A 19875-nucleotide genomic window follows, 5' to 3' on the forward strand; every position below is an offset into this window, starting at 1 on the left:
CTGCAGATTTACTAAAATAAGTTATAATTAATATAAATACTCTTATCAGCATATCTATATCCACTTTAAGGGTTGCACAGATTTTAACTATATCGGTAGCTAAACAGGTATAGTTAAATCAATACAAAAATTGTGTAGACAAACCCTTAGAGGTGAATAGCTGAAGCTAAAGGGAAAGAATTGTGACTTAAGCAAGACAGATCAGGGGGTGAATATTATCATTGTTTTTAAGCAAGAGTATTAAGAGAATTGTATGTAAATAACTAAAATTTGAAAGACTATACCAAACATCATTTAAAAATCACTCTCTTTGTACACCAGTAAATTTAGGAAAACTCTAATCTCAAAAAGAAACAGAATGTGTAAGGATTAAATTCCTTGTATAAACTAGGTTTAGCTTGTTTTTACTGAGTGTGATATTGGAAATTCAGTTAAAAGCTTATATAAAATGCACGCCTTATTGGTTTTTTATCATGGGATAGCAAAAGGTGGTATTTTAAATTAACTTAGGAAGAGAAAAATAATGACATGGAGTGGCTCAAATTTGAGGAAAGCGATTCAGACCCATTCTTAAACCATTCAATTTTGGAGTTTCAAATAAATGGACTTGACACTTCCACATGTAGGTATGCAGCCCCTGATATAGGACATTTTCAGATCAAGTTGCTTAAAGTTAGGCTCCTAAATACATATTTAGACATCTGCATAAAATTGGCCTTCTTTTTCAGAGATATTGAGCAACCCCAGATTCCACTGATGGTAATGAAGACTGCAGGAGTTAAGCACTTTTGAAAAACCTACTATGGTTCAGATATTTAAATATAGCTTGTTACATAAGTCAAGGAACCTAGGCCTAGGTTTAAATGGTTACATAAAGTTAGTCACCTAACTTTTTTTTACAGACAGCTAAACAAATAGGTCAGTTTTCAAAAGTGTGTTTTCAAATTGCAAGTTCAAGCAATTTTGTGAAAGCAAAGAAGTGTCCACTGTTGTTAGAACGCAAAAGCCTTCAGTAGTGCAATGGTATTTTATATGGAAAGACAAAAACTGGAATATTAAGTCTTTTACTGTAGCAAGAATAATTCCATTGCAGAGGTGTTTGAAACCAAATATTTAATGAGATAAGTAATAATCAAATATTCTAATTCCCATTCTGACCTTTACTTATGGATAGACTTTGGGCAAATCGCTTTGCTCTTTGTTTTCTTGAACTGTAAAATGAAGATAAAGGGTTTTTTAACCTACTTAACAAAAGTACTGTGAAGATTAATTTAATGTTGGTTCAGGACTTTGAAGATGTAAAATTGTGATGTTCTGGGGTTCACATGGGCTCAGTCACCATCTGTCATATAATCCTGGATTCATTGTGGCTGTGTAGCTTTGATCTAGGTTAGGCCTCTGACCCCAGCAGCCCACAAGCCTCACCTTAGCTTTGCCCAACCTGACTGTTCCTTGCAAGCTGACCTTAGTACCCTTTTAGACCTATATTTGCCCCAAAATCATCCTACTGCAGAGATCAGTCTATCTCACTTGACCCTCCCAGAGAAATGATAGGTTCACTGCCTTTACAGAGACAGTAAAACACTCCAACCTGTTAGCTTTCTAGAAGCATACACTTTAGTGAACTACACAACATTGATGATTTATAATGAAAGAAAACAAGTTTATTACAAATGAGCCATGGATTAAGTGATACCAGGTAAAAGGGACAAAGGTAGAAATGGTTACAAGAAAATAAAAGTGAAACCACACATCTAAAAGACTAATACTTAATGTAGCATGATGCAGTTTTTGTTCAAGATGGTTTCTCTAACCCACAGTCTCCTTTTCAGCTTTTACTGGCTGGGCTGGCCAGGACCCATCACGGAGATCATATGGCTTAGTTCCTTTGTCTCCTAAGGTGAAGGATAAAGATGGAGTTTGTCTTTGTTCCTTATATCTCCAAAGGGATGTCTTTGTCGCTGAAGTCAGGAAGCCCTTCTGGGGATTCAGTCTCCTGTGTTTTTCTGGGGTGAAGGAGCCATATTTAATTGAATGCCTTTCAAGTTCAGGATCAGAATAACCCCACCAGTTTAGCTTGATGGCTTTATTTACTGCCAGTATGTATATTGAGGTAAACCCACATTTTTTGGTCTATGACAGACATGTTTATCACCTTCACCTAGGCTAGGCTGTCTCGTCTTAAACATGTTTTAGAAACATCAGACAAAGGGAATTCAGAACTTCACATATGAGATTAACATGAATTTCACAATGATATTAATAACCAGCTTGTTGTTAATTTTCATGTGATACCTCACAAGACTTATTTTGTACAAATATTATTGTAATAGTCTCTATGGTGTAGATACAGGGGTGCCTAGAGTCACAAAAATATTTTAGTATATTCCAAGAAAGCGCATTAAGGTATCTTTAAGAGCTTTCACTTTTTAATTTCCTGAATGTTGTGTGTTAAATTTACAAACTTAACATTGTATTAACATAGCATTTAATTCTTCCTTTAAAAAAATTAAATGCAGGGAAATGTGCATGTGTAACATTATATATGCATATTTATATAAAATCACAGCTCTCTACGATTATCCTGGGGTTGGTTACTTTTTAGTTTGTTAGTCAGCTTCTGAATTTCATGTGTGAGACTGACTCTCAAAAGTGTGGATCTGTTAAACTTCTTTCCTTGTGTGAACAAGAGTGGAATGAAAATAACGAAAGGACAGATTTGGTAGGATACATTTTGATTATTTTTACTTGGCTTCCACTTGTTTCTAATGGACCTTGAAATTAATATAGCTGCTTAGTTAACTAACTTTGTTCATTTTTGATATCAGCATAATTATGGGAATACAGTTAATTATTACTGTGGTTAATTGTTGCTGTTGTTGTAGCAGAGGAAATACAAAAGCATAAAATTCTTTGTAGGATAATGTAAAAGAGTAATTTTTATAAAATATTTTTAATTGGTAGTACATACTCCATCGGACTTCATAAAAATATTAAATGTCAGCAGTGTACCTTTAAATACGATAGTGTTTGAATAATAACTTTATAAGAGGGGCTGTCTCTGAAATAAACTTTGAAGATCTTTATCAGCCTATTTAGAATATTTCAGATACTCTTAATATATTTTAAAATCTTAGGCTAGATTTAAACATTTTTTAAATAAGAACTAAGTGGTAAGGTGTACTTATGTATAAACAAGTGGTCTGCCATATGAAGATTTTTGCCTCTGACTCTGTGCAGAAAATTTTATGAAATCAGGTCATTTTTAAAATGTTCATGGTGGTTCATATTTATTAATCATAAATCCCTCTGTCAAAGCTTTCTTCTGCATATGAACAGCAAACAAAGATGTTAAAATATATTGTAACACATTCTAACAGCTTGTCTCTGGCATTCATCTTACTTATGTTGTCTGGGTAAATGCTCGCTAATAGTCTTTGAACTTCTTTCTCTGTCCCCTTCTTTTTCTGCCATGTTTTTGCTATCTTTAGCGCTTCAGCATGGAAGGGATCTCAAATGTCATTCAGAATGGCTTCCGCCACACGTTTGGAAACTCGGGTGGAGAGAAACAGGTGCTGGGTTATCCTCTCACTTTTCCTCATTCTTTGCTTGGTGCTACTGTAGAAATCGAGGTCTTGAATGATGACAACTAAAGCATATTTGGTGCTCAGATTGAAAAAATAACTGCTGTATGCTCACCACATCCTCTCCTGCTTTCAAGGTGGCAGTAGGCCTATAGTGTCTTTTTCTGTCCTCAATGGGTAAAGACCACTCAAGTCTTGATGTGTATGAAATAATGCACTGAAATAACAGCCTCTTCCAAGGCTTTATGTCACATCTGAAATAAATAAATAAAAATAAATATTAGCATAATGCATGCTTGAAATGTATTGCATGTCTATAAAACCCACTTTAGAAAGATGCATTAAATTAGAAACTTCACTCCAGTCTTAAGCCTTAAGAAGGTAGGTAACAGATGGTAAGGAAAATAAAGAAGAAGCAAACCCCAATCTTCAGAGCTCATTCTTCTGAATAACAGAATTGCCTCTACAAAATTGCATTTATATCTTTACACCTTTGACAGTTGCATTATGTTAAAAGCAGCCAGTTGTATGGAATACAAGTATTCTGGGTATAATAATATATCCAAAGGTAAGTTTTTGTTTTTGTTGATTTAAATATTAATAAAGAAAATACATGGCATAGAATACCTCTATTTAGAATAATGGTTAATATTTCATGTCATTGTTAAATATAGAACTTTTATCCTTTATTTCAAAGTAGTATTTAATTACCATATTTTAATTTAGATTCTGAACTGTAATGGTACAAAAATTGTTTGTGTAATATATCTTTCATATAGTACTTACATTGATAAACAGCAAGATTCTTAAAATGTAGTCCAGTTGAGGGTGTGACCCCGGTGGTACTTGGGGCAGCCCTCACTGGAAATGCCAAGTTCTGGGCAGGCTGCAAAAGGGAGAGCAAATCCTCCCAAGATTGGTGGGTAACACTGAAGTTAAACTCCCCAACCAGTCACAAACTCTGTTTCTGATCCCCCACACTGGTTATCAAGAAGCAAAAAAAAATAAATCTCTCAGCTCCCTTTATTTCATTCCAGTCTCTGGCTCCCAGTCAGCACCTAGGTCCAGTACAGTGAGAAGTTATTTTAAAACTCCGCTCACATATACAAAATGTTCTTCTGACCCCAAAGGGTCAGCCACGTTACCAGGTCAGTATAGGTTTGTATCTTACCCAAAATACTACACTGTCAGCCAATCCTTTAGTATCTAAAACTAAAGGTTTATTATAAAGAAAAAAGAGAGAACAAGAAGAGAGATGTTAAATGGTAAAATAGTCACATGCATACAAAGACTTCAAAGTCCATATATCAGGATCCTTGCAGTACTGGTGAGTTTGCTGGCTTTAAAGTGCCTCTGGAATATATCCACAGCGTGGATGGGTCATTCAGTCCTTTATTCAGAGCTTCAGTTTGTAGCAAAGTTCCTCCAGAGGTAAGAAGGAGGATTGAAGACAAAATGGAGAAGATGCAGCTGCCTTTTATAGTCTTTTTGCCATGCGGCCAGTGCTTCCTTTGTTTCAAACACAAGCTGCCCAGCACATGTCCTGAAAGCCTTAGAGTTCTGTCCATAGGCATGCCCTTGCATGCCCTGCTGAGTCATAAGGTGTATCTGCCTTCTCTCAGTGGGTCCATTGTATAGCTGATGGTCTTAATGGGCCATCAAGCAGACTAGGCAGAGCTGATACCCAAACTGTCTGGGGGTATTCCCCAGAACCGTAGCCCAAGTTTGAAATACAGATAGTTATGCATATCTATAACTGATCATACAAAGATGATACAAACACATAAATGAGATTATCATATCTAGCAAATTATAACATTTTTGCAGATATCTTACATGGCCTATCTGGCATAACTCATTACAGTTTTACAATATTGATATTCATAATATCCTCAAGTGTCCCCCAGATTCCATACAGCATCACAGAGGGTTTACTTCTCTAGATTATTTCTCAAGATCAACTAATTTAGGGCCCATTCTATCCTCCTGTGTGAAGGGGAAAAGGCCAATGGCTATGTGGAAGGTTGATTTTTATGGAATTTACTTCCCATTCTCCATTCAAAGGGGAGGGATACCTAACTAAGCTGTGATGTCATGGAATCCTGGACTTTGGAGAAACCAGGCTTCAGTCCCATAGAACTTGGCGTACAGTCAGCAAGCTGTTCCTTGGTGCTTCCTGTAGTTTACTTAAAAAACAGCAGCAGAAAGAGTTTGGGGATGGAATCAACCCCCACACAACCTAAGATCCCTAGTGGCTATAGCAGCATATCCATACAGAATGTGAGTGCATGTATTTCTTTGTATTGGCAACTTAGCCAAGAGCAAATCTTGAAAGAGCAAAGTATTGATCCATGACACAAATAGGGTGCTTAAGTCTCAAAAGCTTAAAGTAAATAGCTAAAACTACATATCATTGCTTGTCTTCAAGAGAGAGTAGGAGCCCTGTAAGACGTGAAAGCCTTCATTCTCTTTGCAAGGACTTGACAAGATCCTTTACCAAAGCCTCACTGTACTGCAGGTAGAGCCAGAAGATGGCCATTGGACTGTGGTGTGATGTTTGTGAGATACCACCAAGCGAGGCAACCTGGGTTCAGCCTGATATCCAGTTGATAAATCTCACAGTCTCTTGCCACATCTGAGTAATAAACACCCTGAGATAGTCTGACATAGTGGCATTGCAAGAACAATTTATAATTAAAAGAGACGTCTATATTTCTTCAATGCATATTGTATTAGCTGTATACGAATCCACCGTGTGAAGGGTAGTGTATAAAGAAGGAGGTTCCACGCTCAGGTCATTGCCTCCCTAGAAATCTAAACTATATTAGTGTCCTGAAGACGAAGGTAACCCTGTTTGTGTCTGAAGCATTGTTGACTAAATGTCCCAAAATACATCAGAAATCAGTCTGTGATCGTTTATGCAGGAGGAGTGGGTCAGGTTATCTCTGTCAGGGTCTAAATGATGAGGACCTGGGCAATGCCCCATAAGATATGCTTAGCTGCCTTTACGTGGGAGAAAAGGAGATGAAAATGGCACAAGTTCAGCAAACTGAAAATAGTCCCTCAGAAGTGATTCTTAGGTCTGGACTTATGAAGTAAATCTAAGAGAGGTCTATTTTCCACACACAATTGCCAGTTTTTTTGCAAAATGGTAGTGTGCAGATCACAGAAGCAATGCACAAATTCTCTCTCCTTTGATGAAGAATTTGCATGGTCCTTTTATTCCACTTTGTAAAGTAATAATGGTTCTAACCAAGTACAGGAGTCACCAAAGTTTCAAGGATATTTTTCAGAGCTTCCTTTTTGGGTGAGACAGCATGCTCCCAGCTGGGGGTGGCAGTAGCCAGTCTTATTAGACTGAGGTTCTTGCCTCCTTTGATCACCTGGAACTAGAGCATCTTTCTCAATCTGGAATCTTTGTCCCCAACAGGTTAGCTCTTGAGATGATGGAGAATGTTTTGATATCTCAGTTTCCCCTTGTCACTCTGAAGGAATTTAGGAAAATGCTCCTTGATTAATATGCACAAGGCTCATGCTGATCCTTCCTTCTCTTGTCCACATGCACTTAACTGATCAATTTCCACACTTCTGAATCTGGTTTACAGACGTATTTGCTTAGTTTTTGTGGATACTGTTTGTTTTCTGTTAATAGAATTTAGGTCAGGGTGGATTGATTTAAATCAGTGATTTTAATCTTGATTTAAAGAGACATACAGGAAACGTTGATTTAAATAATCTAATCTTGTGCTGCATTAGTACTTTTTAGTTATTTTCCAAAATAAAGATACATTTTCATTGTTTGGTAACCATTAAAACATGTTGATTTGCAACTAAATATAGCCTTTACACTACATTTGGTACTTTTTTCAGACCAGGTGGATTCACTTTGTCTATACACTGAAGCAGTTATATAGCTTAACATACATTTATTTAAATTCTTAATTTCGTATTTTTATGTTAGACAATTGTAGTGATGCATTTACTATTTACAAGTTGGTTGCTTTTTTGGTTTTTTTGAACTCGTGACTTGTGTTGATCTGCATATGAATCGAAATTGGAATTCTCTAAAACATGCACAAAAACAGGATTTTTAAACTGTTAGAATTGCTTTAAATGAGGCCGATACATAAGAGAAAAGTTTTATTAAAACATGTTTTGCATTTCAAACTAGCTGACTTATTAAACAAAGTAAGTATTATCTTTTGGTTAGTGAATTGAACTGATTGTTTCTGGTCACCGTGATTTTAGAACTAGTAGATGTCTACCTCTCTCAGCTCATTCTTATTCATAGACTGAAAGAGAAAAACAAGTTTTCCTACTTTTTTCCACTCCCATTCAGTTTCTCAGCTTTGAATGAATTAGTGAACTGCCCTTTTTGAAAAAACTGAAATTAAGGAAATATTCTTTCTGCCCCTACAGAAGAGGTTACTGCTGTCAAAAGCTGGTTTAGCACTTCAACAAACTCTGGTTCCAGGTGCTTAGCCATTGACTTCCTTCAATTAAGTGTTTCTTTAAAACTTTGGAATGAACACACATTTAAAGAATAATAATATTTAAGTGTAGGTCAGAATATCAGTTGTCATAATTTCAAAATTAATTTTAAATAGGTTTATTTTTAAACATAAAAATTTATTTAAATTTAAAATCCGTTTTTGTAAATCATAAATTTTTATCCTCATGGAGTTAGACCAATTTCTTCTTCACTCCTGGTTACCTGATTTATGAGGATCTTGTATATGAAAATCTACTGTCTTGTGGAATAACTGTGATTTTTACTGAGCTGATGAGTCCTTTTATTGAACCACTAGATGTCTCTAAGCTTAGGTTTCTAATATGGAAAATTTTATTCTTGATAGCACATTAATCCATGAGTATTACTTTTATTGTTCCAGAACTTTTATTCTCATAGCACAAACTCTTCTTCACAAATTAGTTAAGGCTTAAGTAGATACCTTTGCAAACTTGAGCTGACAAAAGCCTTTAGATCTGTTTTGGAGTTAGTAGTTGAATCATAGAAAATAGAGATGGAAAAGAACAGTTAGACTGTATAAAATTACATGCAGGAGTTGGAATTAAATGTGTAAACTCCTGTTCTCTCTTTGATCATCTGCGTCTGTCCAGGCACGTGGATTGTAGTTCTTCCCAACCTGTGGCTTCATTGCTCCGGGTCCTGAGTTAGCTTTGATCTAACTAGCTCAGGTATGTTTATGTGAGCTACAATCACAACCCATGATTGCAGTGGAAACATACCATAAGACTTTTGATTGTCATACCCTCCTATATAAGGGTTAGGCCACCTCTCAGCCTTCAGTTGTTTTCTGTCTCCAGCAGATAGAGAACATAGTCCTGACTCCCCTCCCCGTTCCTTCTGTGCTGCAGAACATTTAGTTTGTGAAACTCCAAAGTAGAGGGGAGAAGGGAGGGTAGTGGAGCACCCATAGGGGCACGTCTCGATGAACCACGGTTACTGCACAGGGTGAGTAACCCTCTCCTCTTCTTCGAGTGATGTCCATATGTGTGCTCCACTTTAGGTGACTTCAGAGCAGTGCCCTCCTATGGAAGGAAGGGGCTTCGGAGTTGAAGTCATGGCAGATGATAATACAGTGAGTCCCAAGTAATGCATCCGAAGTTGCATACTGTTCTACTGCATAATGTGTAAATGAATGGGCAGAAGCCCAGGTTGCTGCTCTTCAGATGTCTGTAACGGGAACTTTGTTCAAAAATGCTATCCGAGTCGATATTGCTCTGGTGGAATGTGTGCAAATCCCTGTAGGGGGTTGCAGGTATGTTGGTGATAACACAGCTTGATGAAATCGGTTTGGATATGGCATCTCCTTTTGATCGTTCGGTGATTGAAACAAATAATTTCTGAGAACCCAAGAATGGATGCTGCCTTGTCAAGGTTAGTGAAAAGGGCAGCATAGACTGTGGAATGAGGCGCAGCTCTCAAGGATTTCCTTGACAGAAAAAATGAGGTACCTCTTTGAATAGAATCTTTGTGACCTTAAGCCTGTCCCTACAATCTTCAATTTATGCAGCTTACGTTTCCCAGGGACAGTGAACTGGTCGCAGAAGCTTAGCAGATCTCCAAAGGCCAAAGATAAACTGTGAAGTGACCAAGACTCTCCCATTTCTGGCCACCACTGTCTTCAATGTGAGTTCACATGTGACATGATTCTGCCACTTTATTGAGACTGCCATGGCTCCAGGAGAGAGGCCCTGTAGCTAAAACAGTGGCTAGTGTTTGTTTTCTTTCTTCTAGAGCCAGGCTAACAGACATGCCTTTTAAAGGCCAGTTTCCTTTCAGTAAGACTTGGAGAAAGTCAACAGTCCTTGGCAGCTTCAAAGAGCAAAGTCCTATCCCAGGAGATGCCAAGCTGAACCTTGAATTCATATTCAAACAGGAGCAGATGCTGGGAGACTAGAAACTGTAATCCAGTAAAAAGGAGGCATAGCCATTTAGAGAAGCAGTTGGCCTTAACAATGTACATTCTTTCATTGACAAAGGAGGAAGTAACAATTATCAGAGGAGTTCCTTCAAATTTTAACCAGTCAGCCTGAAGTTTCTAGAGTCTGGACATAAAGTCCCAACACTGGGGGAAAGTTGAGGAACCGTTTTCATACCTGGGCCTAAATAACATCAAAGGAGTCCTGGACAATACTACATGGATATGCCGTCGACTCAATATGAGATCTGTTCTACTACAACAACTCCCTTCTACTACACAGTGCCACATTGGCCCAGCAAAAAGGCAACTGAGGTACCCTAAACAATTTCCTAAAAATACAGCCCATTCCCCTGGACCTGGAAGATCAGAAGGACATTGGGATCTATTTCACTGTCCAAAAACCAAGGAGACGGTGTCCAGTTCTTGACTTGAAATGTGTTTATCCTTCCTCGGTATCTCATGTTTGTAGGATGAGTCTCTAAAATAATTAATTCAAGATGTGAAGACAAGCAAATTCTTATGCTCCCTGGATCTCAAGGTTGTATACCTACCTACATGTGCCTATCCTGCAGTCTATCAAGAAGTATCTGTGACTTATTGTCCTGGACCAATGCTACTAGTCCAAACCTCCCTTGCAGTCCCAAGAAGAAAGGATATTCTTTTAATCGTATGATTAATCGCACTGTTAAACAATAATAGAATACCATTTATTTAAATATTTGTGGATGTTTTCTACATTTTCAAATATATTGACTTCAGTTATAACACAGAATACAAAGTGTATAGTGCTCACTTTATATTTTTATTACAAATATTTATACTGTAAAAAACAAAAGAAATAGTATTTTTCAATTCACCTAATACAAGTACTGTTGTGCAATCTCTTTATCATGAAAGTTGAACTTACAAATGTAGAATTATATACGAAACTAGCTGCATTCAAAAATAAAACAATGTAAAACTTTAGAATCTACAAGTCCACTCAGTCCTATTTCTTGTTCAGCCAATCGCTCAGACAAACAAGTTTGCTTATATTTGCAGGGAATAATGCTGCCCACTTCTTCACAATGTCCCCTGAAAGTGAGAACACCGTTCCAGAGGATGTGTGTCCGTGCTGATGACGGGTTCTGCTCAATAACAATCCAAAGCAGTGCAGGCTGACAGATGTTCATTTTCATCATCTGAGTCAGGTGCCACCAGCAGAAGGCTGATTTTCTTTTGTGGTGGTTCGGGTTCTGTAGTTTCCGCATCGGAGTGTTGATCTTTTAAGACTTCTGAAAGCATGCTCCACACCTCATTCCTCTCAGATTTGGAAGGCACTTCAGATTCTTAAACCTTTGTTCGAGAGCTGTAGTTATCTTTAGAAATCTCACATTGGTTCCTTCTTTGTGTTTTGTGACATCTGCAGTAAAAGTGTTCTTAAAATGAACAGCATGTGCTGAGTCGTCATCCGGGACTACTACAACATGAAATATATGACAGAATGTGAGTAAAATAGAGCTGGAGACATACAATTCTCCCTCAAGGAGTTCAGTCACACATTTAATTAACGCATTATTTTTTTAACGAGCATCATCAGCATGGAAGCACGTCCTCTGGAATGGTGGCCAAAGCATGAAGGGGGATACGAATGTTTTGCATATCTGGCATGTAAATACCTTGCAGTGCTGGCTACAAAAGTCCCATGTGAATGCCTATTCTCACTTTCTGGTGACGTTGTAAATAAGAAGTGGGCAGCATTATCTCCCGTAAATGTAAACAAAGTTGTTTGTCTTAGCAATTGGCTGAACGAGAAGTAGGACTGAGTGGACTGGTAGGTTCTAAAGTTTTGCATTGTTTTGTTTCTGAGTGCAGCTATGTAACAAAAAAGAAATCTACATTTGTAAGTTGCTCTTTCACGATAAAGAGATTGCACTACAGTACTTGTATGAGTTAAATTGAAAAATACTGTTTCTTTTTTATCATTTTTAGAGTGCAAATATTTGTAATAAAAAAAATATAAAGGAATCAATGTACACTTTTTGTATTCTGTGTTGTAATTGAAATCAATATATTTGAAAATCTAGAAAAACATCCAAAAATATTTAACATTTCAATTCTTGTTTAATTTAATTATTGTTTAACAATGCGATTAATTGTGATTAATTTTTTGATTTAATCCTGTGAGTTAACTGTGATTAATCGACAGCCCTAATTTAAAGCTTCTGTTCTTCTCTTGCGGTGTCTGGAACCTGCTTTTCACAAGAAAGTATTATTATTTTGTGTTATCTGTACTGCCTTGTGCTTTATGTGATTAAACATAAAGAGCATAAAGTTAGTAGATTGAACAAAGTGTTTGTGTTGACTGCTTCACAACTGTTGTGTGCCCCTGAGGGACTTAAACTGTAAACCAGAAGTTTCACACCTTTGGGGTTGAGTTCTGGCTGAGGAGGTGTGTTTAAGTACTGGGCAGTCTGAAGTGTCCAGAGGGGCTAGGTAGCTGGACAGTGGGTTCTGACACTCTGAGGGCAGTGACAGATAGAAGGTCTGCACCCTGAGCATGAGCATAGGAGCCCTCAGATTGGGACAATGGCTAGACTCAGTTCAGACTACAGCAGCTTAAAGCACCCTTGGGATCTGGGGCACTGAGGCCTGAATTCCCCTCACCGTAGTGTTAGTGGGTGGCCAGGAAGGGACTCTCAGTAGGATCCATGACATGGGATACAAGGAACTTGTTAGAGTAAGGAACTTTAAATGATACACAGTTATTTTCTTAAATGTTTAATACACCTTTATGTTTGTGTTTTTTATGTAATTTATGGCAAAATTAAAAACTGAATTTTGTGACAGAGGTAGATTTAGGACAGTTGAAATAGAAACTACTTTCTTGCAAAATATCTGATCTTATTAAATAACATCTTGTAATTCTACAAAATAAATAAGATTTTTGTAGTTCAAGCAGGGTAAATTATAAGCAAAGTAATTGCTGAATAACCATGTTTTTCACTCGACAGTACTTAACAACAGTCATTCCTTATGAGAAGAAAAGTGGACCACCCGGTGTTGAAGATCTACAAACATTAACCAAAAGTGAGTAAATATTTAAAACTCTCCTGCTGATCTCATGTCCCATACCTAGTATTGCCAAAAACAAGTGCTCAAAAATCATGAGCCAGACCCTCCAAAATCATATTACTATTTTTAAGCCATAATAAATTTTGGGTGGTTCTTGTTTGTCGTCTGGTTTTTGAGCCTCTAGAATGCACTCGGATCATGTTTTCAGGCTGGTCTCTGAAACCCTGAGGGCTAGAAACTTTTTATTTTAACTAAAAGCTGATATTCTCATGTAATGACTGGACTTCAGGAGCAGGAGCTGTAAGAAAAATACCAAATATCATGAATGTTGGCAACACTGCTTCCCCGCTCCCTCAAAATATGCTATGTGTACTAATGGGTTTATCAGCAAATTCGTGTTGAGTTGAGACAACCATTTATGTAGTGACGTTAGAACTTTTGAGAATGAGAGTACATGGGGGAGCTATTTAATTATAGTTGTCAAATAACTGCTGTTCAGAGAGTTTCAAATCTACTTTTCTTGGCCTAATTTTTCACGTGAGAGTTATTTTGGTGTGTCCAAATTAGGACACCCTAAAGGGATCTGATTTTCACAATGTCTGAAGTGCCCACCCTCTTAAAAGCAGGTCTTTTTAGGGTGTCTGAATTTGAGTACCCAGAATTACTAAACACTTCGGAAAACGTAAGGTCTTATGTGCATTTCTGCTGGTAGGAGACGTATAAAATTTTTAAGTAATAGAACATTTTAAACAAAAGGAACTTAGATACACATTCTTTTCCTGCAGTATGCTCCCTTGGCTAGTACTTAAGTTTTGTGTTTCAACTAGCACTTTCTCACAGTTAACTTCATTTTCTGTTTAACCCTGTAATGAGATCATAATCCTTTACTTATGACTAAAGCATAGTTCAAAATGTCAATATTCGAGTATTAGTCAAGGGGGGGGAAAGCCAAAGTCTCAGCAAAATAACTTTTTTGTTGTTGTTGTTGTTGTTAACAACAAAAACATTTATACAAATGTGTACTGTAAAGAGTTAAGTGTTTTCTGCGGACTGGTTGAAACCTGATCCTGTTACTCAGGCTTGGTTGTACATTACAGAGTTAGGTTGAGGTAAGGCAGCTTGTATCTAATTACAGGTATGTCAGTGTAAACACTACAGCCTTGCTCCTGCTGATGTAAGTGCCCTACTACACCAACATAACTCCACTTCTAAGAAAGGAATAGGACTTATTTTGGTGTAACTAAGGCAATGCAGTGTCCATATAGACAGTTTTCAGAGTAGCAGCTGTGTTAGTCTGTATTCGCAAAAAGAAAAGAGGTACTTGTGGCACCTTAGAGACTAACAAATTTATTTGTGCATAAGCTTTCGTGAGCTACAGCTCACTTCATCGGATGCATCCGTGTGCCCAGTGGGGGGAAAGGCGGGAGAGTGGCCAGGCTCCCGGTGGTGGGAAGCTACATGTGGAGCTGAGAGCCCAGATTCTTAGCCTCCCACACTGACCCTCTTAAATCGGTGGAAGCGCTCCTGGTGGGGACACGCACCACCAACAAAAGGAGGATAGTGTGGGCATTAACCACCGCAGTAATTACTGTGATGGTTGTAAGTCAACCTAACATAGGTTGATGTACGTTTCAGTGTAGACGTGCCCTCGGTAACAGATTTCGTGGCTTACTTCTCCTTGCTTGTGCAGTTGTGAGGCAAATATTGAACAGGTTATTTAAAGCTACAAACACTGAATATTTTATTTCAACATAAAGATAAATATAGTATTTTGGAATAGTCATATGGTATTCAGATTCTTACATGAGCGTTCTGGAGTTTATTAAATGCTGCTTGTCGCTAAATGCTGTGCTTCTGATTCTTTCATTCCTTTCGTGTTGCGAACACTTACAGAGGGATATACATCTCAACATTCTTTAGTTAAATATGGAACAACAGACAAGCATAAGTAATCCAGGGCAGTTAACGGAGGTTTTTCCTATAGTTAACGTTCCACTCGCTGCTCCAGGGACCAGCAATGGAAATATCTATTCTGTGTTATAAGCCTCACAGCTGCCTATTTCAAAACATAAAACAAGCATTGCATGTAGAAGTAGAATCTTCTCATTAATAGTTTGATCTCTTTCGGATCCAACTCTAAATGCTTGCAAAAAAGTTCTACAGTTGGCAAGTTAACTAGATTGGTTCCTTTTGCCAGTGGATTGTTTAGTCTACTGTGGTTCATCGTAGTTGTCCGGCTTCTCAGTGTTGTTTTCTTTTCAAATACTATTTTTTTTAGAATTCATTTCTCAATAATTATTGGTTATCGTAATCGACAGCTAACACTGTGAGCCAGCTTATACACAATGAAATTTTTGCACAACCTGAGTGAGAAAGCACTTTGCATTCCTCAGACTATGTGAATGTTCCCAAGAGATCTGAAACATTTTCAGAAATAAATGTAGCATCCTCTTGGATGGTAGGAGCTGCAAAAGTTTTTCTAACGTTTTTAGTACTTAAGTAGTATGATGCTTATTCAGTCTGCATAAATTAAATCCCTGTAGGTATGAATTTCTTTCACATTCCAAGAGTTCCTTCTTGTAATAACCGCCACCGGCTGTAAAACACTAAGTGAAATCCTGATTGCTGAAATAGTTCTTATATATGATTTGACTTTCAGTATTACTAAACTAAACGTGGGATCTTCACAGAAGTGTTTTGCTTTCTAATATTGTTAAGGGATTAGCTAAAACCATTGAAATTAATCTGTCAGACTATTTAACTTTTAACTGAATATTTTGAGTAAATGGAAACCACAGACAGCATTTGAACTCCAATATATTTAAGTACCTTATTAAAAATATTAATAAATTAAAATATCTTAGTTTTAGCCAAGATTCTGCTACGTCAGGCTTTGCCATATGGGAGGCTCTGAAAGCTGGGAGTTTTTTATATATGCAAAGAAAAGGTCAGAATATTTAATATAAGAATTTAAAGTGTAATATGTGTTACTCTGAAACACACAGACCCCATAGCAAACAGGGAGTTTCCGACCCAATTCATGGTGTTGGTGTGTACGCTTTGGATCAGGAAATTTTTCAACGTGACAAAGGATAGTTAGGCACCTAACTTCCATTGATATTAACTGCTGTTTGTGTCATTGAAAGTTTCTTCCAAATCTTTACTATGGAATTTGAAATTGTAGACATTCTTTTTTTTACTTACTTTCACCTTCTTGGTCCTCTCTCTCTACCTTTTACCCTAAACTATAGTGTGATTTTTAAAACTATTCACCCTTTCTGCTTCTTTAGATCAAAAACTTGTGGCTTCATCTTAGTGGGTTTTTTTAACTAAATGTTTTGAAGACTTGTCCTTTTTTGGGCAAGAGGAGTGTTCACAGCCACAATTACAGATTCTTTATTCCAACTTTCAGAGTAGCAGCCGTGTTAGTCTGTATTCGCAAAAAGAAAAGGAGTACTTGTGGCACCTTAGAGACTAACAAATTTATTAGAGCATAAGCTTTTGTGAGCTACAGCTCACTTCATCGGATGCATTTGATGCATCCGATGAAGTGAGCTGTAGCTCACGAAAGCTTATGCTCTAATAAATTTGTTAGTCTCTAAGGTGCCACAAGTACTCCTTTTCTTTATTCCAACTGAACATCTTGTCCATATGCAAATCTGAATGTTTACCCTCTGGACAATTGTGAGACAAGTTTTCTGCATACTTGGTTACAAGATTTGTCTTATAAATGGCATTGTTAGTAAAGAATTCTGTCAAAATCTGTTCCAAATGCAGTTAGATGTATGGTATCCTCCCTGGGCCGTGGTTGTTGCGTTCATTGTTTCCAAATACACATTTTCATTGGTGTATTGTATGTTTCAGTGGAAAGGAGTCTCTTGTTCTCCTGCATTACCACTGTTTAGTGGAGACCCAGTGGAAAAATCAGTTGATGGAACTTTCTCTTCCTTCCTGATGGCTCCAACCCTAATAAGTTATTAGCTGGGATAGTTCAATTTTAGCATGTTCCCCTACAGGGATCTTTTCATGTCTAGACTGTCAGAGAGGACAACCACCACATTCTAGGAACGTCAGTATGCTGTCTTATCTTCTCCTTGTTTCCCAAATGCTTAATTGCTGTGAATGGAATCTCAGATTCTTCTCCAGTAGATGGATGGGGAAAGGTGAAGGGGGAGTGTAATGGCACAATTATTTCTCTGTAGCCATATCTGACGGTGAAATAATACATAATCTGGTGAAATTTACAGAACTTCTGTAGCTTCACAACAGATGGTAAATTTGGCCTACTAAAACGCAGTGCTAGTGGGGAATAACATGAAAAAATACTGAAACATTAAACACAGGTTTCAGAGTAGCAGCCGTGTTAGTCTGTATTCGCAAAAAGAAAAGGAGTACTTGTGGCACCTTAGAGACTAACAAATTTATTAGAGCATAAGCTTTCGTGAGCTACAGCTCACTTCATCGGATGCGATGAAGTGAGCTGTAGCTCACGAAAGCTTATGCTCTAATAAATTTGTTAGTCTCTAAGGTGCCACAAGTACTCCTTTTCTTGAAACATTAAAGGATTTATAATTTCAATATCCTGTTAAAAAGTTTTTCCCCATTGTAAAGATCCTGGTTTAAAACTCCAAAGCAATATTGATACTCTGCTAAGTAGAATGAAAAATGTTGATACCATGTTTTAGTGGTGTTCTTTACTGTTTATATTGATTTTTATAATAAAAGTGCATTGAAATACATGACAAACAAAAACACCCAAGTCTGATATGATCAATCATGTTAAAGAAAAAAAACGTTAAAAATTCAGTGTGGTTTTAAAAGAGTCTTATTATATGGTACTCCTTGACCCAATTCCACGGCTCTTATGTGCATACACTATAGATTTGAGTTAGAATTATGCATATTAAAGGGGTGTGGAGAAGTCCCCATGTGTCTGCCATTCATTTTTTCAGTATTCCAATTACATATTTTCTAATTGATATGGATGCAATATCTAGATGAGTAGTTAAAGTATCTTCAATGTGGTTGTTCGAGTAACATCTTTAATTTAAGACTAATTATCTGAATTACTGCTTTTTCTCATCCACCCTTCCTCTCCCATACTTTTCAGTTCTTTATGCTATGAAAGAGGACAGCGAGAAAGTGCCAAGCTTATTAACAGACTACATTTTAAAGGGTGAGTATGCCTGTTAGTATGCATGCATTAGCTGAGATCTTTTATTTTAAGTTAATATGAGGTATATTAAATATATGTTTTAAAGTGCTGTTCTTGTGGCATTCATGAATTAATAGGTCTGTTATCTTCTAATTAAACTAGGCTTTAATTTTATTTTATGTGCCAAGAAGACCCTAAGCATGTCACACCATAAATAAAACATTGTGACGGTAATTTCTTTTGTGATGGTCTAAAATACATTGCAAGATCGCCATAGGATGTCACAGTATCAAAACGAAATAATTTAAGATCTAGTATACAAAGTAAAATATGAATAGTTCAAAATGTATTTATTAGATAGATTTTTCTGAAACAATGAACTAATTAAATAATCTGGAAATAATGCACATTGCTGATACAGGGTTTGTAGACTTCTATAAATTCAAAAATTTCCTTCTGGTCACTAGTAAATATAAGAACGGCCATACTGGGTCAGACCAATGAGCCATCTAGCCCAGTATCCTGTCTCCTGACAGTGGCCAATGCCAGGTGCTTCAGAGGGAGTGAACAGAACAGGTAATCATCAAGTGATCCATTCCGTCGCCCATTCCCAGGTTCTGGCAAACAGAGGCTAGGGACACTTCAGAACATGGTTTTGTATCTCTGCCCATTCTGGCTAATCGCCACTGATTGACCTATCTTCCAGGAACAATGTCCTTGGATATATTTCTTTATTCTGTCAGTTTCCATTTAAAATTAAAAGGTTTGAGTGTACCTACCGGAGATTTTCCAGTGCTGTACATTATCTAATTTTTTCAGTGTGTCAAGCAATGGGGATCATCATTTACCTTGAAAAACAGTTCCACAATCTAATAGAGCTTATCATAAGGATACTCGACATTCCACCTGAAATTGCATTCTTAGTTCATTCCATCACTACTGGTTATTTCATCTTAAATCATCTCTCTCCCTTAGTTATCACACTCCACTTTATTTTTGAGCTAAACTATACAATGCATGTTTAGTGTAGTTAATCTCTCTCTGTAAATTAATCCCTTTGTTACTTATTTTGGTCTTAAACTCCCTCCAATTTGTCTGCATCTTTGTGTTAAGATGCCCAGAACAGAATGTGGTAGTTCAGGCAGTCTTGCTTCCCTCTCTCACTTAGGCACATGCAAACACTTGTGCTTACTTTTAAGCATGTACATAAGAGTAGTCCCATTTACTTCAATGCTTAAAGTTAAGCATAGGCATAAGTTTTTGTAAGATCTGGACCATAGTGTGTAACAAGAATTGTTGTGTCTCTGCTCCATGATGTGATACCTCTTTGTATGCAGTCCAAAATTGCATTACCATTGTTTGTTGCCAGATCATACACTGCACATTCATCTCTGACTTGCTGTCCTTGGTTTTTAGTGTTACTGTTTTCCAAGTATCTGTTTTCAAATAAAATATCACTTGATTTATTTGCTTCATTCCTAGTAGGTTGTATTTTTCTAAACTGATTCTTGTATTTCCTGCTCATAATTTTGATTGCTCTGACCTCACAAGTATTTACAAATCCTCCCAGTTTATAGTTGTCAAAAAATTTACTCAATATGCTGACTTTATTTCAATTTAAATAAAAATAAAA

The 19875-nt window shown here is 37.0% G+C and overlaps 1 protein-coding gene across 3 annotated transcripts in view; it reads left to right on the top strand.

Annotated features, from left to right (window-relative positions):
• The window catches only part of FEZ2 (fasciculation and elongation protein zeta 2), a 59960-nt gene that overhangs the window by 29090 nt on the left and 10995 nt on the right, over positions 1-19875 (top strand). For 2 of the 3 annotated variants that reach the window (XM_038396669.2, XM_038396668.2), the window contains exons 6-7: positions 13027-13102; positions 18198-18263. In XM_038396669.2, coding sequence (XP_038252597.1) covers positions 13027-13102; positions 18198-18263 — 142 coding nt within the window. Of the gene's footprint in view, positions 1-3491; positions 3573-13026; positions 13103-18197; positions 18264-19875 lie in introns of all 3 variants that reach the window. The other variant, XM_043511498.1, reaches the window with a different exon arrangement.

This window comes from Dermochelys coriacea, chromosome 3 (genome assembly GCF_009764565.3).
Source record: "Dermochelys coriacea isolate rDerCor1 chromosome 3, rDerCor1.pri.v4, whole genome shotgun sequence".
NCBI classification, from domain to species: domain Eukaryota; kingdom Metazoa; phylum Chordata; order Testudines; family Dermochelyidae; genus Dermochelys; species Dermochelys coriacea.